Genomic DNA, 18,715 nt, shown 5'->3' on the forward strand with positions numbered 1-18,715 from the left:
CTTCTTAGACTTCACACTTCAAATTTTTAATTTTTCAAGTGAAAATATTAAATTTTTACCAAACAGAATACTTTTCTACCATAAGAGACAATTTTCTAGTAAAATACATGCGCTCCTGATTAAATACTTGAATTTTCATCTAAAAAAGAACAAAATTCGATTGAATTGTTGAATTTTAAACTAAAAAAGATCATCTTTAGCAAATGCAATAGTTTTTTTTTCAGAAAAAAATTAATTTACCAAAAACAAATATCAACTAAAGCGATACACTTTTTAATGAAATGATGAATCTTTAACAAAAATAAAACTAATTTTGAACAAAATATGTTATAAATCTGAAAATGTTTAATTATAAAGTCTTGAAATGTTAAAGTTATCGTTATTTAACTAGGATTAATTTTGCATTGATATAACAACAATTTAAGCATTTCAAGAATATGCAAAAGAGCAATAATTATTTTTTAAGTTTTCACCAGATTTTTTTTGAAAGTTTTAAGGTGCTATAGTTAATTCTTTTATCATTTAGGCTATTCTTTGGAATAGCAATTATTACAAATTTTTGTTTTCAAAAAAATATCCTCCTTTTTATTGGCATTAAGTTTCCTGCTGATTCATCATAGTTTAAATAAAATTGTCATGTTGTCGCATTCTTTCGTGAAAAGGTAACCCTGAACATTTTATATTTTCGAAATATCTTGACAAGAAAAATTTCACGTAATTAAATCAAACTTTTTTTATCATTTGTACTAATCTTAGGAAAAAAAAATATTATTTATAGCATTTATCTGACAAATTTATTCATATTTTAGAACTGAAAAATATTGAAAATAATTTTGGATTTTTAAATGGCCAACGAGTAGAAAACTTATGACGAATATTTTATTTATGAATTAATGAATTTTAATCCGAATTGAAAGTTTAATTTTTTTCGTGGATTTCGGTAGTATTTTTGGGTATAATCAAAAGTAAAATTGGTAAAAAATTATTTCGTGAGCCTTTGTATTTCAAAACTTTAAAAATGTTCAACTAATAATTTTATGTTCGACAAAATTCGGTTTAATTCGTTTTCCTTCGCGAACTATAGAATGGAGTGCGAGATAAATATGATATCAAGCACGAAGCGCGGGAAAGTTGACCTTCTTGCTTGAAAATTCCTTTTTTTTTTATTTTAATAAATTTAACTTTATGTTTCAAATTTAAGCTTCTTTAATGCAAATTAAAAAATATCGTTAAAAGTATCGTTTTCAATTAAAAATTCAACTATTTTAGTTGAAAATTTGTGATTTAGGGTTAAATTCAACAACGGTAACGTCAGCTATTGAAAATGAGGACATTACCGATCTCCTTTCAGTTCCAATCTAACTATGGTAACTGTGCTACGGCCGGTAAGATAGAGATCAGCGGGTAATTATTGTGTATTACCATAGAAGGATACAAACGTAGTGAATATGGAAAAAGTTACTAATTACAGATTATACCACTGTACGATAATCGTCAAACAGGTTTTTTGGTTCGCTGAAACCGAATCTGAAATCTGTTTCCAGGGTATATTCTAAGGATTTTTTTAGAACTGCCTGACCTGACAGTATACGATTTCTAAAAAAAAAATCCAAGATGTCGTAATCAGGCTTATTTCGCTCGTCCTCTATACACTGCCCGTTTCCTAATAAACTACAAACCCAAAATTAAAAAAAAAACGGACACACAAATATCAAACCTCAATCCCGGAAAGTTTAGCTTTAAAATTACATATTTCCATCACTTTGTAACCTCAAAACCCATAAGCCACATAACCCGGAAGTCCCATAACCTTATAACCCCAACAACCTATAACGCTAGTAATCCAAAACCTTATAACCGTATAAACCAAAAATCCCATCAACCAAAAACTCCATAGTGCGATAAAAAAAATACTCTGAAGCGGAGAGTTAAAACTCCACACCCAATCTCTATAACCCGATCACCTTTAAACTTTTAACCCTAAATCTGCACAACCCTGTAACCCTAAAATGCAATAGTAAATGTACTTGCACGTAAGATTTGATTTCTAAGCATAATAGTTTTGCCATATGTGTATAACCATATGGTGGCAGAGTACTGCTGGTCTTTGAAGAGAGAGAGAGAGAGACGTTAAACCAACAGAAAGGAAAATCACTACAAAGGTCATTTACAAATAAGAAAACGTGTTATAATTTCGAAAATTAATACACATGAAATGGCTGCTTACAAAGATGTAAAGCTCTTTAAGAGTCGTGAGAGGCAAAAGAATTCACGTTTTTCAAGTACCCTAAAGGGAACAGCAGCCTGCTGCGTCCACGTTATTGTCCCCGGGTATCACAAAATGTAGGTTATTAAGATGGAGGAAATCTTGACCTTATTGAATATTTAAATGTCAGTGTTAGAGAGCCAAAGTTTATAAAAAAATTAGATTAAATAAAGCTCTTTGAGAATAGTAAGACGCTAGGGGACTCATGCCAATCAAGCACCTTGAATGGAACAGAAGCCTGCTGCGTCCACATCGCACATTGGGGTCGGAATATTCAGAACCACCTACAGGTCGAAAATATTAACAAAATCAAACAAAATGTAGCCAGAAATGTTTGTAAATGAATTTAAAAGAGACTCACGAAGCCACATGTTACAAAACAATTTGTTTAAACAAATAGTTCCAACCATTCATTTGTGTGCCAAACTAATGCATAACTTGAAATTACCACACAAAAAAACCCTTTCATTAACATATCTTGTATTTGTGTCATTATTTATTTTCTCATAGGCGTTAAAAGCCTTATTAGGATTTATTATAGAGTATGCAAAATTAATTATTTAGTCATATGGTTGTAAGAAATCGTATTTTGAATATAAAATATACTTCTTCGGACATATTTTTTTCAGCAGAATTGGATGCTACAATTGATTTTGCAACAAAATTAAAATTTGCAATAATTTATTCGAAAAAAATTGTTGAAACATTTACGAAGGGGTTAAACAATTCAGTTAAAAAAATTTATTTCACCATATATTAATTTAACAAAATGTTGTAAACAAATTATTTGTTAAAATTTGGCTTTTTGAGTCTGTTTGTTATTCAATTACAGACATTTCTCGCTGAATTTTGCTTGATTTGGTAAACATTTTCGTCCTGCAGGTGGTTTTGAATGAAATTATTGCTATATCATCAATATGTGTCATTGTTCCTGGGTGTCGCTAAATGTAGGTTATTACGATGCCGGAAATCTCTATCTTATTGAGTATTCAAATTTTAGTTTTGTGGAATCAAAGGTTATGAAAAATAAGATTAAATAAAGCTCTTTGAGAATTGTGAGATGCGAGGGGACTCACGTGAATTACGTACCCTGAAAGGAACAGAAGCCTGCTGCTTGCACGTCATTATTTGTGTGTATCACTAAATGTAAGTTATTATGGTGCAGGAAATCTTGTTCTTTGGTTTCTGGGGCTCTAAGATTATACAGTTTCTGTGTTATACGGCTATGGGATTTTTCCGGTTTAAGGAAGCCTTCACACATTTTTTTTGTGGTCCTGTGTCATTGTATTTATTATCAGATACATGTACTTATTATTCTAGCATCTTTAGCAGTATCAGTTACAGTGATACAGAAAAAATTAAGACAAATACGAAATTTTTAGAAATTTTGTTGTAATATATACTTATAACTATGATTGCTAATAATATTATTATTTGATTGAATTTTTCATTTGCATAATTTATCATAATTTTAATGATGGCCGCCAGTTGCAGGTAATAGTAATCACGAATTATTGTAGGCAAAGGAAATATGGTTTCTTTCATCATACAAATAATTATAGAATAATAATAGTAATATACATGGCAACTTAAGCGCAAAGCATTTTTATAGTTATTTCGTCGTTAACTTAAAATTTTATTTTTTATTTTTGCCTAATAATGTTCTTTTCCTTCAAATTACAATATCTATTTTTTTCATTGGGTAGGTCTGAAGCAGTTAATTCGAAACCATAGAAAATTGCACTAATTTCAATTAAAAATTGCATATATGTTTTTAAATAAAATAATGACCAAAAGAAATTGATCTTTATTGAATAGAAAATATAAATTGAAGGATAAAAATGAAATAAATGATTATTTAAAAAAAAGATTTTAAATTATAATACAAAACCTTAACTACTTTATTTTTAAGGGCGTTAACAGCTGCCGAACAGCCTCTGTGTCCGCGGCTAACACCTAATACTTAAATACTATTTACAATATTTACATTTCTCTTACATCTACTTCCTCTCCTATTTACAATCTTTCCTTCTCCATTTCTCTTCCTTCTCTTCTTCTCTTCTTCTCTATCTTACCCAACACCCCCTTCACCTTTGCTTCCCTTTTCTTACCCCTTTCATGCAACAATACCACCATGCTTATCCCCCTCCTTTCCACCTCTTCACATTCCTCCAACCAATGCTCCAATTTTACTTCGTTATACCTTGACTCTCTTATTCTCTCCTCTCCTTCTGCCCTATCGTTCTCCATTACATTCTTTTGAAACACCTCACATAACTTATTTCCTTCCTCGTGCATTCTGCTAACTTCATCCACCTGCAATCCGTTCGTTCTAAAATACCTTTCCCTTTCCACCTCCATCTTTGCACCACCACGTCTGTTCTTCTTCTCCCACCAATACTCCCTAACCAATTTACTTCCTCCCTCTTCCAAAAATTTCTCCTCATATTTACACGCTCGGCCTGTTATAATTCCTAAACTCGTTCTTGCTGTCTCCCTCCTGACAATATAGTTCGGCTAATTTCTTGCCAACCTCAGTATCCACTTAACATACTTCTCCTGTACCCTATTTACCTCCTCACTGCCTTATCAACACATTTGCCCTTCTCACTCTCTCTTTTACATGACCATCCTCTCCCCCATTTCTTCGAAATAGGAAACCCAGGTACACAAACTCTTTTACCTCCTGTACCCTTCCACTCCCAATCACCTCCCCTATATCTCCCACCTCCTTTCCTGAACACCATAACCTTTGCCCAAGTAACGTCTCAACATCTTCATCATCTCCTTTCAAGCCTCTTTGTTCTTTGCCAACAGCACTATCTCATCTGCATGTGCGAGTGACCATATCCTGACTCCTCCTACCCTAACTCCTCCCACCACTCCGGCCGCTAGCTTACTTTCCATACCCGCGATCAAAATTGCAAAAAGCGTTGGGCTAAGCAGGCACCCTTGCCTCAACCCCCTATCCATCCAGAATCCCTCAGACATTCCCTCTCCTCCTCTCACCCTATCTTTCGTCTCCACATATATCTTCCTTACCCTCTCGATCAGGCCCCTCTTCACTCCCCTCTTCTCCATTGCCTCCCACAATCTCCCCCTATCTACTGGTGGGAACACGCTCTTTAGAGGTCATCGGTTAATAAACTTGAGGAAAGTTGCGGAATAATAAGTAGGACTCTTATTCCGCCTGTGCCAACTTTCAAAAAACAATCTAGAAATATTTTTCATTTTGGCCCGCCATTTTGAATGTCCAAAATCTAAATTCATATTCGTGATCAGAGATAACGTAAACCCCTGTACACCAATTTAAAAAAAAATTCCAAAGTTTGGCAGCCATATTGGATCCGCCATTTTGAATTTTAAAAATCTAAGTTCAGATTCGTGATTAGCTACTCAAAAAAACACCAGTATACCAATTTTCAGAAAAAAATATGCCAAATTGTTAGCCGTCATATTGGATCCGTTAGTTTGAATTTTCAAAATCTGAGTTCAGATTCGTAATCAGCGACCCCAAAAACCCCTATGTATCAATTTTCATGAAAACTCATTTCCTTGAAAAATGTATGCCGGAAGGGGTTGAAAGTTGTATGGTCTTCTGGTCAACACATATTGTCGTTTCCCCCACAACATATTGTGATTAATATTGAATTGTTCTTTTTTAATGAGAAAAATGTGGTAAATAAATAAAGAAGTAATCGAGACTTCTGATTCAATTATCAAAAGCCTTTATTATTGACATCAAAATGCCTAAATACATAGTTTTGTAATTTAAAATAATGTAATTTTCGTTTTTGTCTGAGGAATCCTTAACTTAGAAAATTAGGGTAGTACCCGGTCATACACACGGGTCCGAAGCTTCTCGTGGTGGAGAAATTTATTGAAGCTTCCGGTTAATTAAAAAAATTTGCCATCTTTTTTGTAATAGTAGTGGCAGTTTAATTTAAAATTTAGATGTAATAAAGACAGTGTTTTCGACATGTATTTAATAATATAAATAAAATGAATATATATATGTAAACATAATCAAATTAATTAAAGCATAGTAAAATTTGAACATGATAAGAATATAAATAAATTATTCGTAAAAATATTTTTTTAAATATTCAACAAAATTTTATCTATGTCGTAAAACAGTGATGTGGCTAATCAGAAATATAAATTGGATTGAATCTAGATTTTAGCTCCTTACTATTCCAAAACTGCTCAGGCTTGGTCAACTCAAAAAGGGAAAATGGCAAATATTGAGAACTTTGGTGCGGGGGCTTGAGAGGAAGGGAGGGGGTCAAATTAGTTCTCCTGCCCATGGCAGGTGACGCTGACTGTGGACTTGATAAAATTAATGCCAAGCAAGTGATGGGTTATAAGTTCCCAACACAAAGTTCAATATGTTAACTGTTTCAAAATAATATGTCAAGAAGAATTTTTAAACTGTGAATTAAAGTCTTTTCATAAAAAGGAGGGCAGACTGAAGTTAATGAGACACAAAAAATAAGAAATACAATTCTAATTACCCAGTAGCCACAAAATTTGACGTCTTTACGACATCGTTACGACATCTTTACGACATTCTATGTCCATGTCGTTTTGGTCTCTTTGCGATATCGTAAAGACACCTTAACGACATGGACATAGGATGTCGTAAAGTTGTATTAAAGATGTCGTAACGATGTCGTAAAGACGTCGCCAAACTTTGTGTCCACTGGGTATCCTTTATTCATCATTTTGTGTTTCTTATTTGCTTCATTTTGCCTGTAATCTTTGTTTTTGGTAAATTATTTTGAAATGCAATAAATATAAGGAAGGGCGTGAACATATACATTTGCCAACGAATAAACGCTCGCCGAAGTTCTGCTGCCCATCGCAGAGTGCTCTGAATGTCGCCAATTATTTTCGAAAGAGTTGACCGAGCCTGAAATTGCTCTCGTATTGGCCTTCTGGTTTATTCAAATTTTAAGCGATTCAGGTCTAAATTACGGGAACTTCCTTACCATGAGAGCCCTGAATCTGTGGTCCACCTTTTCTGAGCTTGTGATCTTCCAACGCTGCAGAGGCCTTGAACATTACATCTTTATTCAATAAAAACTCTCTTGTTGGCATTCCGCTCACTTGAAGGTTGTGCACAGCGTAAAGATGACCACCTTCATCGCCTGGTGGACGAACTTCATTATTTTCATATCCTAATGTTGATACATATAAGATATCCCAGTTAGGACCTCCAAAATTGCATGCGCCGACCTTGGCTGCAGGTATGCGAACAGTTCGAAGCACCCTTTTTTGAAATGGATCATATTCAACGACCTAAAGAAAATACAGAATTTTCTTTTTATTTAAAGTTTGTTTTTTGAAAATATCTTTAAAAGGATTAAGGCCTTACTCTATGCCCTCCAAGAAGAGGCACCCAGAGCAAACCTCTTGAATCAATTGCCATACGACCAGGATCGCCGGGTACTTCAAATTTTTGCAAGTTATGCACTACTTCAGTTTTTTCTAAAAATAGTAGTTTTGTTTTAAGTTAAATTATAAAATCCTACAATGGCACAGACTTTATCCTTTAATGGGATATATCTAAATCTAGCATGGTCCATACTCAATTATAATGTCTTTACGACATCGTTACGACATATTTACGACAACTTTAAGACATGCTTTGTCAATGTCTTTAAGGTATCTTTACGATATCGTAAATACACCGAAACGACATAGACATACGATGTAGTAAAGTTGTCGTAAAGATATCGCAACGATGTCGTAAAGATGTCGCCAAATTCGGTACCTATTGGGAAATGTTGTGAATAAATATTATTTTATGTTAGCAGAGGAAATTTCGTAAATGATTATAATTTAGCTTTTTGGCATAAAAATCATTTCTTAGATAGCACATTCCAGTATTTGTTTAGAAATTTATTTTTCTCATTCAAAATAAATATTTTCAACTTAAAATTTGACTAGTTTCATGTTCAACCCCCCGCAAAGTTGGCTCCCCGAATTTCACAATTTTTCAATTTTCTGTTTACAAACGTTTGTGCGTTGTCTGTACTGTTTTTATATAAAATAATTTTGTTTTTACCCTCCTGGTTACGAAATCAGAGACGAAATTTATATGGGGGTCTAACTTTAAGCTTCTCCCCAAAATTCAAATTTTTCACACTTTCTTTTTGCATACAAATTCTATCTTGCCTCCTCCCTCCGAGATTTGAAATTTTCAATTTTCCTATTTGCTAATGTTTGTACGTTTTTTGTATTGTTTGTATTATTTTTATATTAAATATTTTTATTTATATCCTCTTGATTGCTCGGCAACGTGCAAATACAAATTTTGTGTTACCCGTCCGAAATTTGAAATTTTCTTTTTGCTAATTTTTGTTCGTTGTTTATACTATTTGAACGTATCATATTTTCGTTGGAACCTTCTTGGTTGTCCGGCTAGGAGCAAATAAAAATTACGTAAATTACAAAATTTAAATTTGAGAGCATAAAAAATGTACAAACATTAGCAAAAAGAAAAATTCAAAAATTCAAATTTCAGGGGGATGGCACATCTTTTTTATTTTCCCCTAGTCGGGCAAACAAGAGGTCTAAAACGAAAATATGAAATTTTCAAAGATTACAAGCGACGTATAAACGTATGGGAAAAGAAAATTTTTAAAATGTGAACTTCCGGAACCCAACCTGACGGGGGTTCAATTTTTGTTTAAAAATACATTTTTTTATGTTTTATAGACTAGATCCAAAATTCTTATATTTTGTATAAAATTGAACGCTTTTGGTAACATATTGTTATTGTTTTTTCTGCTTAGAAATTGAAAAATGTGCTGAAAATTGAAATATTTTGTTAAAAATTAGTTTTTCTTATTTAGTTCTTTTAAGTAGAGAGTTGATCCTTTTGGTAGAAAATACGTCCTTTTCAAAAATTCTCCGTGATCGTGGAAATGCCATATTTTTCATAATTGAATTAACTTGGTTGAAAATAAAATTTTTTGAAAAGAATTCCACTGATTTCATTTTGTGTTCAAACTTCAGCTTTTTTGGTAGAAAATTATTTTTCTCGGAATAATATTTACCTATTTAATAAGAAATTAAAAAATCAGATTGAAAATTCATTTTACTTGTTCAAAAATTAATTTCTTAAATGAAAAATGTTAATATTATATGTTTTGCTTAGAATTTATTTAATTTTGTTAAAAATTATTTATTTTATTGGAATTTAGACTTTTGCAGTATAAAATTGTTCTTTTTGGTTACAGTTTGAACTATTTTGTTTGAAATTTACTATTGTAATAAAAATTTGTGTGTTTGTTGAAAATTCATTTTTTTTAAATTAAAATTAATGTTCTAATTGAACATTTAACAAATTCCATTTTTTGTTAAAAATTTGGTTTGGCTATTGGGTTAAAAATTCATGTAGTATATTTAAACTGTAACTTTTTCGGTACGAATTACATTTTTTTTAAATTCAACTGTTTCATTCAGAATTGTTTTTTTTTGTTGTTGAGAAATTACCTTTGAACTTAAAATTTAACTAATCTATTTTTTGTTAAAAATCTGTTCTTTTTGTATAAAAGATTATGCATTTTATAAAAAATTTGTCTTTTTGCCTAGAAAATTTAGTTCTGAATTATTTTATTATGATATTTAATTTTTTTAAATTAAATTATTACTATCTTATTACAACTACAAAATTCATCTTTGAATCTTGTCTTTTTTCTTAAAAAATTATTTTTTTTACCTGAAAATGCCGCTTTTTTATATAAATCGTTTTTTGGTTTTAAAATTACATTCAATTGTTGTAAATTAAACCGTGGATAGAGAATTTCGTAAAAAATTATAATTTTGTCTTGGAATAGGTAACTTTAAGCATGGACCGAAAAAAGAGAATTTTCGACCTGTAACGGAAATTTTGGATTAAAAACATACTAAGAATTTCATATTCCATCCAAAATTCGTATTCCACGATATGATGGTTTAGAGTGTCAGCGTAATAGAATTTGAAAGGCGGTGAATATCTTGTGTTTATTTCAAAGTGAGGAACGCGAGGAACGTCCCACACGAATCCACCAGTGACCGAACGAAGTTCTGGAATTTTTTCTTCAAGATCCTTATTCCGATTCAAAATGTACACACTTCCCAAGTTCAGTGTATGATATTTTGGATTATCGTTCGTCGTTGCTGAAATATAATATAAAATTTCGAATATAAAAAATTACGGGAGGGGGGGGGGTAACTCTGGAAATGCACTAGACCGATTGGTTATCCGAAATGGCAATCCGTTGTGATGCAATTGTAATTTGTCGTAATCGGAAGTAATTTAGGTAATCGGAGTAATTTACGTAGATAATATAAATAGTTTATCTGTTTTGTGCACAATCGTTTAAAGATTAATTTTCTTAACTGAAAATTTATCTATTCTTTTTTAGTTTATAACTTATCTTTTTCAAAGAAAAATGTTATTATTTTTTTTGAAAATTGACATATTTTGTGTTTAGCATTCGTCTTTGGTGGTAGAAAATTAATCATGTTGATTTAAAATTCAAATTTTGGGTTTCTTATTGAACTCTGTTTGTAAAAAATTAAACCATTAACTACACCATTTTTATTTGTTAATTGATATTTTTTATTACCAGATTTAATTGATTAGTTGTGAATGGTCAGAAATTTTATTTCTTTTTGATAGAAAATTAGCGATCTTGCTTCAAAATTCATATTTTGGTTGATTATTATTTTATTTCAATGGAAATTGTAACTATTCCATCTTTAATTCAAATTATAATTTCAAAGTTTAAAATTTAACTATTTCGTAAAGGGTTAGTGGATTTTGTTAAAAATTTGTTTTTGTTATTTGAAAATTTAACGCTATGGTTTAAAATGTATGTAGTTTGATGCAAATTTTTCTTTTTTGACAGAGAATTAAACTTCTGAGTTAAAAATTCTTACTCACTTTTGGAAATTTAACTATTGCGTTAAAAATTCACTAATTTGTTAAGAAAGTCATTTTTTATTTGAAAATGAAACTACTTTAGTAGAAAATTTAACTAATTTTTTTGAAAGTACTTTTATTGTTTAAAATTAATCTGTCTTATTAAATATTTTTTATTATTTGTAGAAAAATAATCTTCTTGGTTGAAAATTTATATATTTTATTAAACATTTCGCTTTTTTTCAAGCAAAATTTATCTCCTTGATTGCAAATTTAACAATTATTTCGACTTTTTTTTCATAAAAGAGTATTTTCTTCACTTATAATTTTATTATTTCTTCTTGTTTGAAAATTAAAAAATGTTGGTCAAATGTATCCTTTTGTTGATAAAGTTAACTGTTTTGTTTGTTGAAAATTCGGCTAAAGATTTATATCTTTTTTTTTGAAATTTCGTCCTTTTTGGTTAAATGCAATTGCTTTTCATCGAAAATAAATATCCGTTCTTTGCTAAAATACCGACTATTACATTTTTAAAATGAAAATTCCTCTCTTTTAGTCAAAAGTTCATATTTATATGGTGAACTGATTTCTTTCATTTTAGTTTTTGTTTTAATATTTAAATATTTTGTTAAGAATCTATCTTTTTGGAAAAAAAATAATTTTTCAACTAATCATTTACTTATTTTAATTTTAATTTTTGATTTTAATCTAATACATATTTCTTACATTTCGAGTTACTTATTCATAATTTTAGGTTTAACATTTACATACTTAATTTTAACTAATTTTTTCGAAACCGAGTAGAAATATTGTCCACTCGAAACAAAGTATGGATAAAGAAAGAGTTACCAAAACGTAAAACAAAATATACCTTCGAATTAAACTCTATGCTGCCGACAAATTATTTCCGAAACTTTTTCATTAGGCCGTTATTACTCGAGATAAACGATACCAAATTAGAAAATTTTCCGTTCAAAAATCGATGTTTTATAAAATGAAGCTCAGGATAATTCGGCCGTTTGTCGATAAAAATGCTTGAAATTTGTATGGTATGTTCTCAATATATTAGCGATAATTATAAAAAACGCATTTTGTTTAAAAAGTTATATTCTTCTTTTTGTTTAAAAAAAAATTAGTTCCGAACGTAAACCATGTTTCGCCAACTTTGAACAATAGGTCGATAATCGACAACATGTCAGTTGAAATAACTTGTCGCGAGAAAGTTGTTCACTAGACCTTGTGAAATTCATCTTAAAAATGTAAATAATATCGGTCGAAAATTGTAAAAATGGCAGCGAAATAGTTGCCTGCCCTGGATTTTCCTCAAATTTATAGGAAAACTTTTTCAAAGTCTAGTGAACAACTTTCTCGTGATAAATTATTTGAAATATTGCTTTTCGACTACTGAACCACGGGTCAAAGTTGGCGAAACGTGGTTCTCGTTTAAAATAAATTTGTTATCAAACAAAAACAAGTATCTAAATTTCTTAAATAAAGTTCCATGATTTTATCTATTTCTTATACGTTGAAAATACTCCATATGAATTTCAAGCATTTTTATAAACAAACGGCCGAATAATCGCGAGTTGTATTTAATAAAACATCGATTTTTTATGAGTAATTTTTCTAATTTTTTATTCTTCATCTAGAGTAATAATTGTCTGATCGTAATCTTTCATAATAAAACTTGTCGCCCGAGTCAAACCGAATACGAACATATATTTTGTTTCACGCCACAGTCACTTTTTTTATCGATAAATTGTCCATAGTGGACAATATTTCTACACTGTTTCAAGCGCTTAAGGGACTTTCTCAGGCATGCTATTTAGCTTATATATTTACAAATGACAACTTTTTTCGCACAATTATAAATTGTTTGATTTCATATCTTAATTACGTAACACTAATGGATAAATATTCCCAATCTTGTTTAACTTAAATTTTAATGTAAATGCAATAAATTTTATTTACCAAACCATAGTCTATTCGCGTAATCGACTCCTCCATAACTCACTCTGTTGCCTAAGGGAAGTGGGTCCTGAGGAGGCTGGTGCGGGGATTTTAATAAGTAATGAGTAGTAGATTTCGCATGTTTGAAACTGTCCCATTTGATCATTATAATATCCTTACCGCAACCCACTACAAACTTGTCGGGATGGCCTCTAACAGGAACAGCAAAAGACACGAGACCTTGGGCTACGAAAGAAATTTTTGTTAATGTTTAGCGGAAGTAAAAGGCAATTTGACCTCCCCTACACCCCTCATACTTTATCATTTCCTCCCCCATTGTAACAAATCCAACCTTTACCTTACTCGAAATATTTTACTGTGAGATTCTTTTGTTTAAAAATCCATCATTTAAGTTGAAGGCATGTGTTTTGTCAAAATTAATTTTCTTCAATAGAAAATTTTGTCTTCTGGATTGGAATTTTATCTTTTGGGTTACAACTTCATTTCTCTGTTTGAAAATGTAAGTATTTTGGTGAAATTTGTACTTCACAGAACAATAATCTTTTTACTTTAAATTTAACATTTCCCGTTTTTTTTAAACCCATACTTTTTTTATTAACTTTCCACTATATATTTAAAAATTCTTTTTTTTGTAAGCGCATTGATATAATGAGTTGAAAATCATCTTTTGGTTTGGAAATTTATTTTTTTTAGTTGAAAATTTAACTAATCTATTAAATGTATATATTTTTAATGTATTTATTTTTAATTGAAAATTAGGCTTTTAACTGTTAATTTTTAAAGAGAATTCTTCTACGTCCATTTAAAAAAGATAAAAATTGTACTAGACGTTGAATGGTAATCTGTTTTATTTGAGGATTCAACTATTTTCTAAAAAAGGTTGTTCTATGACATTTGACATTGATTTTTTTTGTAAAATACAATTGTACTATTTTTTTAAATCACCTTTTTTTCGGTAGAAAATTGATTTTCCTTGTTAAAAATTCACCTGTTCTTTGAAATTTTAAACATTCATTTCATTTCGTTGAAAATTCATCTTTCTAGTTGAAAGTTTTTTAAAAATTTTATCTAGTTTGTAGAAATTTTGGTTCAGTTGATAATTAATGTTTTAACTCAGAATTGTACTATTCCATTTTTCGTTAGAGATTTGCCTTATTTAGTTGAAAGTTAATGTATTTTCTTGATTTATCTTTTTAAATAGAAAACTGATCTTTTTGATGAAAAATTAATTTTTTGTTTAAAGTTAATATAATATATTACTTAAACATTGAGCAATTTAAATGAAAATTCTTTCTTTACTTTAACATAAATTTTTTTTGTGCAATGGCTTCAAACTTGTCGGTTTTAAGTTATCAGTTCCCTTACTTCTCCTAGTACATTTCTCATAACTTCACTGATTGGTCTGCGTTCTCCTCACTTCCTTTTCTTAGGAGAATTACGATCGTCAGACGGACGGAATCTTGGGCAAAAATATGAGGGCTGTCCAGGGCTGCAAAACTCTTAAAAGTCTCACGATTGAAAATAATTCCAAGAAGGAAGAAAATATAAAAAGTATTTAATTACCTATATGAACGCAATATGTGTTTCTATTCCCTGTATGAAAGGAACAGAGTTTCTGTTGATAGGTGTCTATGAAGAAGACTTGGTTGTCACGAAAGAATGCAACCTCTGTATATCCCCATTCTTTGACAAGTCTTTCCCACCTGAGGAATAAAATTGGTATAAATTTTGCAAATTAAGTATGACAGAATTTTAAATACAGGGCCGCTATAGGGTACGGATTTCTGGGAAATACGAAGTCGTCCGCAAATTACGTTAGGCGTTTTTAATAAATTTTCATCTCCCGACTGCCTATGAAAGATACCTAAATTTTTTCTCCGGCGAAACCCCCACCCGCTCCTAACGTCCCAAGGTCAGTTTTATTTTAATATTAAAAATTAAATCATAAAGCTACGGCTGAATATTTATATTGATACGCCTCTAACTCAAAAGTGGACAACCAATTAGAGGTAAGGAATCATTCGCGCGCGCCATCGACCAATAAATTGATCCCAACTTAGGAATGCAGACCTATTGCGCTTGCGCTAGGACGCTTAAGAAAAACACGATGCGACAACTTGTTACCATGGAAATAGTGAGCCGCGTCGTGTTCTTCTTACGCATAGCCAGCGCAAGCGCAGTACCTACACATGCCAAAGTTGGGGGTCCATAAGCCAATAAGTGGGGATAGCATGGGAACAATGCACTATAAATATTAGTAGAGGAGCCAAGGCCGTTTTTGGTGCGTTATTAGGTAACGATTCTGCCACTATTTTCCTGATTGTTAAGAATATACTGATTACGAAATGTGGCTTCTCCAGGGGTAGTCCCAGGGAGAAGGTTTTTTTATTTACTCATTCGAATTTGTACAAAAAATGATTAAAATAAGTCATAGGGTAACGGCTGAATCTTTCTGCGTTGAATGTAAAGACAATTAGACAATTTTCGGTGTAATTAGCAGAACAATAGGCCGGTGTGGAAGGGGGGTGGGGATTTGGGTTTTAGAAAATAACTTTGAAATGACATATTTTTTTTAGACCTCTAGATAGGTCTGCCCCTCCTTCCGCACCGGCCTATTGTTCTGCCAATTGCACGAAATATTGTCTAATTGTCCTGACATTCAAAACAGAAAGATTAAGCCGTTACCCCATGACTTATTCTGATAACTTTTTTTACAACTTCAAATGAGTAATTGAACACCTTCTCCCCGGGATTAGCCCTGGAGAAGCCACATTTTGTGATCCGTATATTCTCAACAATCAGGCAATTGTGGCAGAATCGTTACCTAATAACTCGTCAAAAACGGCCTCGGCTCTTAGACTATATTGATTCCGTACCCGTCTCTTCTCCTGAACTGGAATGCCAATGGGGTGAGAGGCAGTTTTAGGGAACTTGCGCACTTTCTTCAGGATCATAAGGTAGACATCATGTTAGGAAATGAGACCAGATTGGTGCCACAATCTAATTTTAAGATAACAGGTTACTCTGTAGTAAGAAAAAATAGGGCGCAAGCAAAAGCTACTGGAGGGATAATTATTTTAGTTAGAGATATAATTAACTATACCGAACTTGCACTTAATACTGATAGTTTCGAATGTGTTGCGATTGAACTCTGCGATAATACAATTATTTCTGCTGCTAACAACCCTCCAAGAACTAAAATAAACACAAGAGACTTAGAGACAGTCTTCAGGTTAGGAAATAAAGGTCTTTTATATGGTGATCTTAATGCTAAGCACTCTGCCTGGAATTGCAAAATTGGTAATCCAAACGGAAAAATTCTGTATTCTTTTGCACTCAGAAATATGTACAAAATTTTATACCCGGGCAATTTCACACTCTATCCCTTATTAGCAGGGCTTTCATGTCTCGTTGATATAGGACTTATAAAAAACTATAAATCTGTCTATCATCTTACTGAAAACATGGGAAACTCAAAAACTGATAGACTTTTCAATTATAAGAACCGAGAAATTGCGCATTTGCCTCACGAAATTAAATATGTAGATTTTTCCTTGCCCAAAGAGATCAAAAAAGCTGTCATGAGAACTGGCTCTACGAAGGCCCCAGGACAGGCCACTATTCAGAATATCTTACATAAAAATTTGCCATAAAAGCCTTATGTTCAAATTATGTACATTTTTAATACCTGCCTAATTCTGTGCTACTTTCCGGAAGTTTGGAAAACCACGAACATCATACCCTTTCACAAGCCAAGAAAGGATAAATTATTCCCAGCAAGCTGTCGACCAATCAGTCTGCTTCCCACACTTGCAAAAATTTTTAAACGAATATTTTATAACAGAAGCTGAATTTTCGAACGCGAATTAACCTCCTTATGCATAAACAGTTTGGTTTCAGGCGCAAAAGAAATACAGTTCAGCAATTGATCAAAGTTACTAACTGTATAAGTACATACTAACTTTAATAAGAACATCTCAGCCGCCATGGTTCTTCTAGATCTTGAAACAGCCTTCGACGCCGTGTGACATAGAAGCCTTATTTACAAACTGCAGAAACTTAAATTCCCAATATACTTAATTAAAATAATTGCAAGCTAACTAAAAATAAAAAGTTTTTTGTAACTGTCAACGGCACTTCATCAAAGGAGCACATCATTAATGCTGGTGTTTCCCAAGGATCCATCCTGGGCTCACTCCTTTTTTATACTACATTAATAACATACTCGTACCTACTCGTCAGGATATTAGGCTCTCATTATTTGCCAATGATACCCCAGTGGGCACAAAGTTTTGGCGACGTTTTTACGACATCGTTGCGACATCTTTACGACAACTTTACGACATCCTATTTCTACGTCCTTAAGGTGTCTTTACGATATCGTAAATAAGTCGTATGATCTGACGATGTCTTTACGATATCGCAAAGACACCAAAACGTTACAAAAGTTACAGGAAATCACAAATGCAGTCATAACATCTTTTCATAAGTGGAAGCTTATTGTTGATATCGAGAAAACAGAACTTATCCTCTTTACAAGAAGAAGTAACAATTATCATATAAAGAAAAAGAGATTAGAATTACCTAACTTTGAAATTTTCGGTAGAATAATTGAACGCAGAAGCTTAGTCAAATACTTAGGCTTCATGCTACATTTCAAACTTAATCATAGTAATCATCTTGATAATGCTATTTAAAAGGGACACAAATCTCTGGGTATACTTTATTGTCTGCTTCGCAGGAAAAGTAATCTCAGCATGAAAAATAAAATCTTTCTATACACTATGATAATTAGACCCACACTTTTATACGCTGCACCAGTCTGGAGCAGCACGTGTAACTCAAATATACGAAAAATCCAACACTTTCAAAACAAGATGGTAAGAATGATTACTAATTCTCCTCTTAGAGCCAGAAACATTGACCTGCATAAGCAGTTGAACCTTCCATTTATTTCGGAATACATTCTCAAACTTACAAATGACTTCTTTATGAATCAAATGAGTCTACCGGAACTCCAGGAAGCCAAACCACTAGAAAAGGATGCTATGCCCTTTAAAATGAAGTATAAGATGCCTTACGATATACTAATAAAATGAAACGAGTATTCAATTCTGATTGTCAGTAATTACAATTATCCGCAAAGCGATACCCATTGTCTACGTGATAGTAATAATAGCCTCAACACCTTCACTGCCTTTGTTTTGTTTATACAGTTTATTATCTTTTAGCCTTAGGTTTAAGGTTCTCTACTCGTAGGTTTTTTGCTCAATTTTTGCCTGCAATATTTACATCAACGATACATACATTCACTATTACTATTGATGCAACAGTATTATAAACAAAACTAGACAGGTTCAAGTTTCCCCGTAGAAAATAGGTACTTGGAAGCAGACTACGTGAACAATGTACAAAAAATGTTGTATTATCTCATTAGGAACAATAAAAAAATTTTCCAAAGCAAGGTATCTTCCCCTCTTCTTCTAAGAGCTTGAGCGAAGATAGACGTTCCCGGTTGCTGCTCCATTCAAGCAAAACTGTCAATGAAGACCGTTTTCGAA

The 18,715-nt window shown here is 31.8% G+C and overlaps 1 protein-coding gene across 1 annotated transcript in view; it reads right to left on the minus strand.

Annotated features, from left to right (window-relative positions):
- The window catches only part of LOC117175960, a 48,233-nt gene that overhangs the window by 28,395 nt on the left and 1,123 nt on the right, over nt 1-18,715 (minus strand). Inside the window, exons 2-6 of the mRNA XM_033365839.1 lie at nt 14,718-14,857; nt 13,155-13,379; nt 10,184-10,435; nt 7,644-7,756; nt 7,244-7,567 (exon numbers count right to left, since the gene is read on the minus strand). Coding sequence (XP_033221730.1) covers nt 7,244-7,567; nt 7,644-7,756; nt 10,184-10,435; nt 13,155-13,379; nt 14,718-14,857 — 1,054 coding nt within the window. The remainder of the gene's footprint in view (nt 1-7,243; nt 7,568-7,643; nt 7,757-10,183; nt 10,436-13,154; nt 13,380-14,717; nt 14,858-18,715) is intronic.

The sequence above is a fragment of the Belonocnema kinseyi genome, chromosome 7 (genome assembly GCF_010883055.1).
Source record: "Belonocnema kinseyi isolate 2016_QV_RU_SX_M_011 chromosome 7, B_treatae_v1, whole genome shotgun sequence".
Classification (NCBI taxonomy): domain Eukaryota; kingdom Metazoa; phylum Arthropoda; class Insecta; order Hymenoptera; family Cynipidae; genus Belonocnema; species Belonocnema kinseyi.